The sequence below is a fragment of the Bubalus kerabau genome, chromosome 15 (genome assembly GCF_029407905.1).
Source record: "Bubalus kerabau isolate K-KA32 ecotype Philippines breed swamp buffalo chromosome 15, PCC_UOA_SB_1v2, whole genome shotgun sequence".
Lineage (NCBI taxonomy): Eukaryota > Metazoa > Chordata > Mammalia > Artiodactyla > Bovidae > Bubalus > Bubalus kerabau.
Window position 1 is genome coordinate 79,163,367 of NC_073638.1, and position 12,440 is coordinate 79,175,806.

General features: G+C 36.8%; 1 protein-coding gene across 1 annotated transcript; it reads left to right on the top strand.

Annotated features, from left to right (window-relative positions):
• The first annotated feature begins 11,274 nt into the window (after positions 1-11,274).
• On the top strand, positions 11,275-12,213 carry LOC129627879 (olfactory receptor 4P4-like). Its single transcript, XM_055547340.1, has one exon. The coding sequence runs from the start codon at positions 11,275-11,277 to the stop codon at positions 12,211-12,213; it is 939 nt and encodes a 312-aa protein (XP_055403315.1).
• Positions 12,214-12,440: the final 227 nt, after the last annotated feature.

Below are 12,440 nucleotides of genomic sequence, written 5' to 3' on the forward strand. Positions count from 1 at the left end.
ACCAACGGAGAAGGCAATGGCACCTCACTCCAGTACTCTTGCCTGGAAAATCCCATGGACAGAGGAGCGTGGTAGGCTGCAGTCCATGGGGTCGCAAAGAGTCAGACATGACTAAGCGACTTCACTTTGACTTTTCACTTGCATGCATTGGAGAAGGAAATGGCAACCCACTCCAGTGTTCTTGCCTGGAGAATCCCAGGGACGGCAGAGCCTGGTGGGCTGCCGTCTATGGGGTCGCACAGAGTCGGACATGACTGAAGTGACTTAGCAGCAGCAGCAGAAGATAACCAATATCTTAGAGTAATTTTGTTTATTTTTATTAACAGGTTATCAAAATTAAAACTTTTCCTGATTATCTTCATAAATCTGTCTGTGATATTTCTTTTATCTTTATTGGATTTTTGAATTAAATGCGTATATGGCAATTTCAGAAACTGCTCACTCAAAAAATACAGTAAGGAAAAGTAACCTAGCACGTCACACCCATGTATGACCCTGAGGTATTTCAAATTATTTCTTGCCTTATTCATTGTATTCTGAATTTTTGTAGTAGTATATTAAATCTATAAATATATACAATGTGTTTTTAAGTGGTGAGCAATGTTCACAAATCATAGGGAAGGGGAGAAAATAAATTCTATTTACTGAGCTCCATATTAAAAATATTTGCTATATAGTGCAAAGTATTTAATAAAATTGATGAGAAAACAATGTTTGGATAGAGTTTACAGTGATTGCAAAAGCTGGCTCCAGAATCTTAAGCATTTTCTTAGATCTCTCTTGCTTGGGAAATTTGATTCTTTCATGTTTATTTTACCCCTTTTTTCTTCTCATACCTTTCTCAAGAATTCCTTAATTTGGCATTGTATTTTGACTATGCAATAGCACAATATAGCACAATGTCAAATTAAAGAATTTCACATATATATGAAATTTCATATATATATATATATTTATTCTGAAATGCTTAATTTTATAGGAAATGGGTAGGTGGTAGGTATTGGGAAGTGGATGTTTACTAGATTTGAGTAAAATAATTTTGTCAATTCTTAAAATGAAAGTGAAAGTGTTAGTCATTCAGTTGTGTCTGACTCTTTGTGATCCCATAGACTATAGCCCACTATTCCCCTCTGCCCATGGAATTCTCCATACCAGAATACTGGAGTGGGTAGCCATTCCCTTCTCCAGGGGATCTTCTTGACTCAGGGATCGAAACTAGGTCTCCAGTATTGCAGGCAGATTCTTTACCATCTGAGCTACCAGGGGAGCCCTCTTAAAATATCAGACCAATATTAAATAAGCATCCTTTATTACTGAAACATAAATTCTCTGGTATCTTATAGCTAACTTTCTGATTCTCTCTTTTGGATTCCCAATCTCACTCTAGAGTGCTCTTAATGACATAAACTAACAGGAAGTCATCTGCTAAAGGAAAAATATTGTGAAATTTTACTCCCAGCATCTCAGAGGAGAGCATTTGAAGTTGGATTATTGAGCTGAGGCTAATAAGTAAATGAGTGTGACATTTAACTCCTTTTGCTACTGTTTATAAACACTCTTCTACATTAAATTTGAACCTCCTTACAAAAACCAATAACATCTCTATGCTTTTGCCAAACAAGATGCTTAAGATAGTCTCCCTCTTTCCCTCCCAAAAAGGAAATGCAAATCCTGAACATTCTGGACAATGCTAGTTTCTCTTCTAGTTCAGGTTGCAATATTTATTGAATAAAATGTAACACTAAGAGTAGATTGTAAAATTAATACTCGAAATTTAAAAAATAAAAAATATGTAATTAAATGCATGAAAATTATGCAATACTGAATTAGCCCTTGTTTCTGTGATTGGGATCAGGAATTTAGATGTAGTGAAGATGGCTTATCTTTGCTCTCTGATGTCTGGGGTTGCAGTTTAGAAAATTCAAAAGTTCATTAACTGGCAGCTGAAGTTGTTTAGCACCTTGAATTACATGCCTGGAAGTTGATCCTGGCTGTGAGCTAGGACCTCAGCTGAGCTGTTGGTCATAAAAATCTGTATCTGTCTTGTATGTGTGGGTTTTCAATGGACTAGTTTGGGTTTATGTACAGTATGGAAGCTGAAAAAAAATTTTTTTTTTCTTTCACATCTTCTATTCTATGCTTTCTAAAGTTAAACATCCAGTGAAACCATTAGCAAATGTCATGAACTGGAATAGACCTACACATCTAGACATCTTGTGGCCTATACAAACTAGACAATCAAATACATTGGCTGAGGTTTGACTACTAAGAAGAATTTTTTCACTTCTACCCTTTTGGAAACATTCATGTTTGAGGCTGTAATGCTATAACATTCCATGTTAAGTCAGTGCCGAATTTTCTTGTAGAACTAAATGCAAACAGATGCAATCATGTGTTTCCTCCTCTGCCAACCCCCCATAATTGACTGAGGGAAAAGAGACAATTTGGCAAGAGTCTCATGCCAACCCCCCATAACTGACTGAGGGAAAAGAGACAATTTGGCAAGAGTTTCATGAACATTTCTTAAGCCAATGAGATTTGTTCAAACCTAACCTCTTAGATGTCATTCTGACTTAATGGTATATTGCTGGCAATTGCTGAGTTTCTTCATGGTGGTAAATTTACCACCTTGTTTTTCACTTGGGAGGGTATACACTCTGCCTCAGAGACCTGAATGAATCCTTAGACATTGACATGAGCTTTTGGTCAAGTTACTGAATCTGAAACAGGAGTACAGTTGAAGTCATCATCTAAGTAATTTATGAACATCTGTTGCCAGTGTCCAAGGTATATCTATTCCCAGGCTAAACAAGTAAATTGAGAAGAATGTGCAATAGAAATTAATGCCTTCTATTGTTTATTTTTTGAGCATTACTTTACTAGCGTGTGAGATGAGTGCAATTGTGCGGTAGTTTGAGCATTCTTTGGCATTGCCTTTCTTTGAGATTGGAATGAACACTGACCTTTTCCAGTCCTGTGGCCACTGCTGAGTTTTCCAAATTTTCTGGCATATTGAATGCAACACTTTCACAGCATCATCTTTCAGGATTTGAAATAGCTCAACTGGAATCCCATCACCTCCACTAGCTTTGTTCGTAGTGATGCTTTCTAAGGCCCACTTGACTTCACATTCCAGGATGTCTGGCTCTAGGTCAGTGATCACACCATCATGATTATCTTGGTCGTGAAGATCTTTTTTTGTACAGCTCTTCTGTGTATTCTTGCCACCTCTTCTTAATATCTTCTGCTTCTGATAGGTCCATACCATTTCTGTCCTTTATAGAGCTCATCTTTGCATGAAATGTTCCCTTGGTATCTCTAATTTTCTTGAAGAGATCTCTAGTCTTTCCCATTCTGTTGTTTTCCTCTATTTCTTTGCATTGATCGTTGAGGAAGGCTTTCTTATCTCTTCTTGCTATTCTTTGGAACTCTGCATTCAGATGCTTATATCTTTCCTTTTCTCCTTTGCTTTTCGCTTCTCTTCTTTTCACACCTATTTGTAAGGCCTCCCCAGACAGCTATTTTGCTTTTTTGCATTTCTTTTCCATGGGGATGGTCTTGATCCCTGTCTCCTGTGCAATGTCACGAACCTCATTCCATAGTTCATCAGGGACTCTATCTATCAGATCTAGACCCTTAAATCTATTTCTCACTTCCAATGTATAATCATAAGGGATTTGATTTAGGTCATAGCTGAATGGTCTAGTGGTTTTCCCTACTTTCTTCAATTTAAGTCTGAATTTGGCAATAAGGAGTTCATGGTCTGAGCCACAGTCAGCTCCTGGTCTTGTTTTTGCAGACTGTATAGAGCTTCTCCATCTTTGGCTGCAAAGAATATAATAAATCTGATTTCATTGTTGACCATCTGGTGATGTCCATGTGTAGAGTCTACTCTTGTGTTACTGGAAGAGGGTGTTTGCTATGACCAGTGCATTTTCTTGGCAAAACTCTATTAGTCTTTGCCCTGATCCATTGCATATTCCAAGGCCAAATTTGCCTGTTACTTCAGGTGTTTCTTGATTTCCTACTTTTGCATTCCAGTCCCTTATAATGAAAAGGACATCTTTTTTTAGGTGTTAGTTCTAAAAGGTCTTGTAGGTCTTCATAGAACCATTCAACTTCAGCTTCTTCACGTTACTGGTTGGGGCATAGACTTGGATTACTGTGATATTGAATGGTTTGCCTTGGAAACGAACAGAGATCATTCTGTCATTTTTCAGATTGCATCCAAGTACTGCAGTTTGGACTCTTTTGTTGACCATGATGGCTACTCCATTTCTTCTGAGGGATTCCTGCCTGCAGTAGTAGATATAATAGTCATCTGAGTTAAATTCACCCATTCCAGTCCATTTTAGTTTGCTGATTCCTAGAATGTTGACATTCTCTCTTGCCATCTCTTGTTTGCCCACTTCCAATTTGCCTTGATTCATGGACCTGACATTCCAGGTTCCTATGCAATATTGCTCTTTACAGCATTGGACCTTCCTTCTATCACCAGTCACATCCACAGCTGGGTATTGTTTTTGCTTTGGCTCCATCCCTTCATTCTTTCTGGAGTTATTTCTCCACTGATCTCCAGTAGCATATTGGGCACCTACTGACCTGGGGAGTTTCTCTTTCAGTATCCTATCATTTTGCCTTTTCATACTGTTCATGGGGTTCTCAAGGCAAGAATACTGAAGTGGTTTGCCATTCCTTTCTCCAGTGGACAACATTCTGTCAGATTTCTCCACCATGACCCGCACATCTTGGGTTGCCCCACGGGCATGGCTTAGTTTCACTGAGTTAGACAAGACTGCAGTCCTAGTGTGATTAGATTGACTAGTTTTCTGTGAGTATGATTTCAGTGTGTCTGCCTTCTAATGCCCTCTTGCAACACCTACCGTCTTACTTGGGTTTCTCTTACCTTGGGCGTGGGGTATCATGGCTGCTCCAGCACAGCGCAGCAGCTGCTCCTTACCTTGGACTATGGGTATCCTCCTCACTGCCGCCTTTCCTGACCTTCAACGTGGGATAGCTTGAGGTGGCCAAAGTTTGACCACCTAACATGAAGAGTTGACTCATTGGAAAAGACTCTGATGCTAGGAGGGATTGGGGGCAGGAGGAGAAGGGGACGACAGAGGATGAGATGGCTGGATGGCATCACTGACTCGATGGACGTGAGTCTGTGTGAACTCCAGGAGTTGGTGATGGACAGGGAGGCATGGCATGCTGCGATTCATGGGGTTGCAAAGAGTCGGACACGACTGAGCTACTGAACTGAACTGATTGTTTATTTTTTGTTGTTGCTATTGTTATGGTGGCCTTAATATATGCATGTCTATCAGAGATACGATGTTATTTTGGTTACACTGTACTGGTTGCTGCTAATTCGCTTCAGTTGTGTCTGGCTCTGTGTGACCCCATAGACGGCAGCCCACTAGGCTTCCCCATCCTTGGGATTCTCCAGGCAAGAACACTGGAGTGGGTTGCCATTTCCTTCCCCAATGCATGAAAGTGAAAAGCGAAAGTGAAGTCGCTCAGTCGTGTCCGACTGTTCACGACCCCATGGACTGCAGACTACCAGGCTCCTCCGCCCATGGGATTTTCCAGCCAAGAGTACTGGAGTGGGTTGCCATTGGCAGGGAAACTATATTCCATGGGCTTACATTTGGGTATAATAAAAATCGAAAAAAACAAAAAACAAAAAACAAAACAATGAAAGGCTTCTGTCATCAAAAATGTCTATTTTAGCTGTGGATTTAGGAACTGTGGAGATAAACATAGTGTGAATCTTTGTTCCCATGGAGACCAATATAAGATGGCCTGGGACTACCTTATCTTGAGCAGTGAAGTGCTTTCACTTGAGGTCAACCATGTCAGAATTCCAAGATGATTATTGAAAAAAAGAAGTCTATTTTTTGGAACTTGCTGATCTATCATAAATTGTTGTTCACAGTAATTGAATCCCTCTTTATTATATTCTATAAACTTCTTATTACAATATCTTCTACCACTGCAAAGATCTAAACCAGTGGCTTCATCAGTGAAGGTTATGCCCCTTAAACTTTATGGACTATGACAGAAACAAACAAACAAGTATCTTCTTTTAAATAATAAATAAGATTCACATGTGACAAATTTCTGTAGCAATGACAGAAATGAAAATTTCCAAAATTTCGGGAGGGCAATACAAACAAACAAAAATCTTAAAAGACAAGAAAAGAGGGCAGATTCAAAATAAAAACATATTCAAAATAGAAAACAGATATAGACGTATTGAAATGAATCCATGAAAATATGTCAGACTGCTTGATTTAAATTATTGAGCAAAAAGACAATAACTATCAGACTAGACTTTTAAATATAGCCATATATTTTAAAAAGATTAACCTAAACAATAAAGATGCCAAGTGGTTAAAAGTAAAGGAAGAATAATTGAGTGGGTAAGTACTAATGAAAAGAAAGATAGTATTCATATTAGTGTCAGAAGAAAAAAATTTACAGAAAAAATTATGTCAATAGTGTTAATGACATTTCATTGCACTAGGAAACTATAAAAATTCTATGGAAATAGAAGTTTATATATATAATGAGATCTCTTTTTTTTTTTTTTTAATTTTATTTTATTTTTAAACTTTACATAACTGTATTAGATTTGCCAAATATCAAAATGAATCCGCCACAGGTTTACATGTGTTCCCCATCCTGAACCCTCCTCCCTCCTCCCTCCCCATTCCATCCCTCTGGGTCGTCCCAGTGCACCAGCCCCAAGCATCCAGTAGACAGCTACAGCTCACTTGAGCCAGAGACTCTGGAATATGCATTTAATTTAAGCACACAGTTATTACTTTTTAAAACATCATGTGTTGTGCTATAAATTAATTTTCTTCAAATCCTCATTACTTTGACCACCCCGTCTGATGACAATTCAGTTAAGTATCTACTGCAATAAGCACATATTTTAAACAAATTGAAAATTAAAACTATACAATAAAGTGACTAGTGAGGTTGGGAGGGTCCTTTAGACTTGAAGCAACACACAAGATTTTTTCATTCTCTTTTCAAACCATTTATTCTATAATAAACCAAACTTCAAAACTTGGTTCTGGGGCTTCCCTGACAGTTCAGTAGACTTTGCCTTACAGTGCAGAAAATGTGGGTTAGATCCCTGGATTGGGGACTTCAGATCCCACATGACTAATACCCAAACATAAAGAAGAAGCAGTATTGTAGCAAATTCAATAAAGACTTTAAAAATGGTCCACGTTAAAAAAAAAAAAAAAAGCTTATTTCTGATTATCTTGGCCTTTGGTTTCCTCAAATTTTGTTTCAACATAAAGGCCATGATTTACAGTATCAGTATTGAACAAAAGTGGGGTTTCAGTTAGTATTCAAACTCCTCAGAGTATAAGGAATTATTAGCTGTGGCATAACTGTTTTTTAAGGACTTTGCCAGCTCTTCTTTGGGGAACTGTCTCATCCTTAGAAAAGGTGACAGGGAGGTTGGGGGTTATAATCTCCCAGGTCACCTAATTTAAACATCTTTGGAAATCAGAAGGCTTATGTGTACATTTCCATTCCCAGAACCACAGAGGAGATACAACATTCGTGTAGGGGAAAAAAAAAAAAAAACCACTATTCAGCATAAATGCTAGCAATGATTTCACTTTATTTTAATTTCAAAAATCAAAAGAGCATGTCCTATTTCTATAAGGACAGCAGGAAAGTCCTAGAACCAGGATTCATGTGAGCTGATTATATGATAAAATTGATGAATCTTTATCAATGCAGTTAAGATTCTGACTGCATTCAGAACATTGCCACCATTTACTCAGAGATAAAAGATTTTATCTAATGAGATAATCATCTGGTAAGTAAAATTTCAATCAAACTATAGTAAATAATAATAACTTTCAAATAAGAAAAATAAATTTTGCATATATAATTTAAATTAAATTTTATTTATAAACATGCTGATTCCATAGTTCATTACCCTTGTCATATGCCACAGAAGATGCCAAAGTTAAACAGACTTTTTTTGGTATGATTTTGAGAAATTCATGAAGAAATGATAGCATTTGTGTTACATAGGGGCTATATAAGAGAAAAGTAAAAAAAAAAAAAAAGACTTGTTACGTTTCAGACAGAAGAGAAAAAAAAATATTAAAGACAAAAAGGGTTACAGTTAAAATAAGTTAAGGGAATGTACTAGTATAGAGATTTATCACTCTTCGGCCTCCTTTGCTTCTCTGTAAAATATGTATATACTGATTAATTGAAAAAGCGGAAGGTTATAGTATAGAAAACCTTAATATCAGAGGATTCAGAATGTCAAGATAGAGCAAACTCAATAAGGAATAATGAGAACAGGATGAACAGTTACACAGAGAGAAAATATAATTAGTTTAGCCAAGAATTGGTACAGGTGTTAAGAGAAAACTTTGAAGCTGTTGGGAAAAATTTAGCTTATTCATGACTTTTTGTCATGTGAGACAACATGGTTATGAAAGAAATAACAACAAAAGAAAAAGCAACATTTTCCCTAGAATCATAGTTTGTATCTGACAACCAAATTAGCAACATCCGAATAGTGAAAAGAATTTAAGATAAACCTAAAAACAGTCTTCGATATTCATCAGTATTTATCCAAATTGTTAACTGTTTGGCTTTCTTTTTTTGCAAAAGAGAGATAACAAAATAATCACTGGTTTTTATTAGGATTAATGGTTCAATAAATGTGAAATGTTTAAACCTGCTTCCAGGAAATATTAGATATTATTATCATTATCATTACATATCTTTTATGTTTGTGAAAACCTTCAATAACAATCAATTTGATATAAGTTGTAATAGCTTCATTTTTAGCTGTTAATCTTTCAGCACATTTTTGTTTATTTTTTATCATGGTGTATGGGATACTCAATCTTTATGATATGAAGAGAAACAAAGTGAAAGAGAAAATAATCAGTGCCCATTTCATAGTATGCACCTGTTAATTCTACCTGCACTACCATGAAATGTTTATATTTATACTAGAAATTCTCATATTTTAAGGAGAAATTTGTTGTCATATATAATGAATTTGTGTTAGCAGCAATGTTAGTCCTTATAGTTTATGATAGGAAATGTTCTCTTTAAATCACTTAAATATGAAAATGAAGATCTTGTATATATAAAATCAGTAACTCAAAAATTAACAAAGGAAACTGGAAATAACATGGGAGTTTTGGAAATGTAAGTTATAATTTAAATAACATGAATATGAAGTCTCTGATATTAAGTTGGAGGCTGTCAAGGAGAAACATTTAAGAGAAGAAAAAGGGAACCAGTTAAGTTTTCTAATTATTTTCCCATTTTGTTAGTATAGCATTTTTTTAACATGAGAGAGACAAACTTTCAACCTATCCTGCCTAGGAGTTAATGGAATGTTTCTACTTTTTTTTTTTTTTTTTTTCTGTTAGGATATCCTTTCCTCCAAGAATCTTATGAGCAAAGTATCAAAATGATGTTAAATTCTTGGACTAAAAATATGCTTATAAACTATAGAAACATAATGGAAAATTAATTGGAAATGAAAGCATCTACAACCTAAAGTGAAGTTGCTCAGTCATGTCTGACTCTTTGTGACCCCGTGGACTGTAGCCCACCAGGCTCCTCCGTCCATGGGATTCTCCAGGCAATAATACTGGAGTGAGTTGCCATTTCCTTCTCCAGGGGTCTTCCCTACTCAGGGATCGAACCCAGGCCTCCCACATTGCAGGGCAGACACTTTAACCTCTGAGCCACCAGGTAGATCTACAACCTAAACTAAAGCTACTTAAGGAAGTAACTTTTGCATATTTTTCTGATTATAGAAATACTAATAATACATGTGATATTTTGAAAAATATTTCTTAGGATATATTATTCATGAAATTTTCATTATTTCTAAAAGAAGTCATTGTCACCTAAAAGATAACAAAGCAGGGAGATTATAATTAGTCAAATTGTAAAATATTCTATTATAGAAATTATTAAAACCTGATCTGTATCAAGCAAGTGCCATCCACTTCCTTATTATTGTTATTAGTCTTTTAGGCAACCTTTGTTTCTCAATTTTACATATAATTACTATTACCTTTTACTAATTTAAATTAAAAAGAAATGCCACAGTTACTTTTGCTTCACCTGATACAGTATTTATTTATTTTTCTCCACAATGTTTGTAAATATATCATACTTTTCCCCAGAATCAGCACTTCTTGTTCAGTCATTAAGTATGTCCAACTCTTTGTGACCCCATGGACTACATGTAGCATGCCAGGCTTCCCTGTCCTTCATTGTCTCCTGGAGTTTGCTCAGATTCATGTCCATCGAGTTGGTGATGCCATCCAATCATCTCATCCTCTGTCACCCCCATTCCCTCTGCCCTCCATCTTCCCTAGCATCAGGGTCTTTTTCAGTGAGTCAGGTCTTCACATTAGATGGCCAAAATATCGGAACTTCAGTGTCAGCATCAGTCCTTCCAATGACTATTCAGGGTTGATTTCCTTTAGGATTGACTTGTTTGTTCTCCTTGCTGTTTGGACTCTCAAGAGTCTTCTCCAACATCACAGTTTGAAAGCCTGCATTCTTTGGCACTCAGCCTTCTCTGTGCTCCAACTCTCACATCTGTACATGACTACTGGAAAAACCAAAGCTTTGACTATATGGACCTATATTGACAAAGTGATGTCTCTTATGCTGTCTAGGTTTGTTATAGCTTTTCTTCAGTGAGGCAAATGAGTCACTTGCCCTGTGTGCAAGCAACTCACTGATAAAGATAATAATAATTTAGTGCAATATTAAAAAAAATCATGTTCCACAAGAAAATTACAAACATTTTAAATAAAGACAGGGTTCTATCCTGCAATTGCACAACTTACCTTACTCCCTTCACTTTAAGTCTGGTTGTTTGAATCTCCTAAAGAAACAAGCTGCTTCTGGAAAAGAAATGTATCTTTCCTAAGCTCACTTTTCATCCCATACATAAGATGACTGTGCATGTTTGTTTATACTTGAGTGAGTGTACTTATTAATACTATTCTCTTTCACTCTACAAAGTAAACAGATCTGGCATATTATATGGCAAGCTAATCATATGTGTTTCAAATTAACTATTTAAAAGTATAGTGTAGGAAGCTGATTTACTAAATGAATGTATTTCTCCAACACTCACTCTGATTGACACCATGCTTAGACAATATTTCTCATGCTAACCTGTCATTTTTTTTTTTTTTTAGGCAGACTCACTGAGTCTCACTGTATTAGACCATGAAATATACCAATAACATCACTGAATTCATTCTCTTGGGACTTTCCCAGAACATGAAAATCAAACATGTGTGCTTCCTACTATTCTTATTTTGTTACATAGCTATTTGGATGGGAAACTTGCTCATCATGATTTCTATCATGTGCAGTCAGCTAAATGATCAACCCATGTATTTCTTCCTTAATTACCTTGCTCTATCAGATCTGTGTTATACCTCAACAGTGACACCCAAGTTAGTCACTGACTTGCTGGCAGAAAGTAGCACAATTTCATACACTGACTGCATGGCACAGCTTTTTGCCATGCACTTCTTTGGGGGGATAGAAATCTGTATCCTCACTGTGATGGCCTATGACCGCTATGTGGCCATCTGCAGGCCCCTGTACTACACCATTATCATGAGCAGGCACAGACGCTACGCCATGGTCAGTGCTTGTTGTGCTGGGGCATTTCTGCACTCCTTTGTCCAGGGTCTCCTCACCATTAACTTACCATTCTGTGGCCCCAATGAAATAGATCACTATTTCTGTGACGTGTATCCTTTGCTGAAACTGGCCTGCACGGACACCTACAGAGTTGGGATCCTAGTGGTGGCCAATGCAGGCATGATGGGGCTGGTGATCTTTGTGGTCGTGATGCTGTCTTACATTTTGATATTATACACCATCAAGGCTTACCCTGCAGAAAGCCGGTACAAAGCTCTTTCCACTTGTAGTTCCCACATCACAGTTGTGTTTCTGTTTTTTGTGCCTATTCTCTTCATTTACATTAGACCAGCCACAACGTTTTCAGAAGACAAGGTCTTTGCTCTCTTCTACACCATCATTGCTCCCATGTTCAACCCTCTGATTTACACTCTCAGAAATGCAGAAATGAAGAATGCCTTGAGGAAGGTGTGGTGCCAGAAGCCATCTTTGATTGCAAGGCAAATCATCTGAAGTCACTTTGCTTCCTCATTATACACCTTATTCAAGTGATATTTGCTTACTTTAGTTTAATAAACAATGGACTTTGCTCTAGGAAAACTAAGCATAAACACTAGCATCAGTTGAAATCCTTTCTTCTTTCAATCCATGCTTCTTATTAACATCTTCCCTTAGTAACAGGAGTCATCATTTCCTTGTTGAAGTTACATTTTGCTTTGATTTTTTTTTCTCTTTCCGTA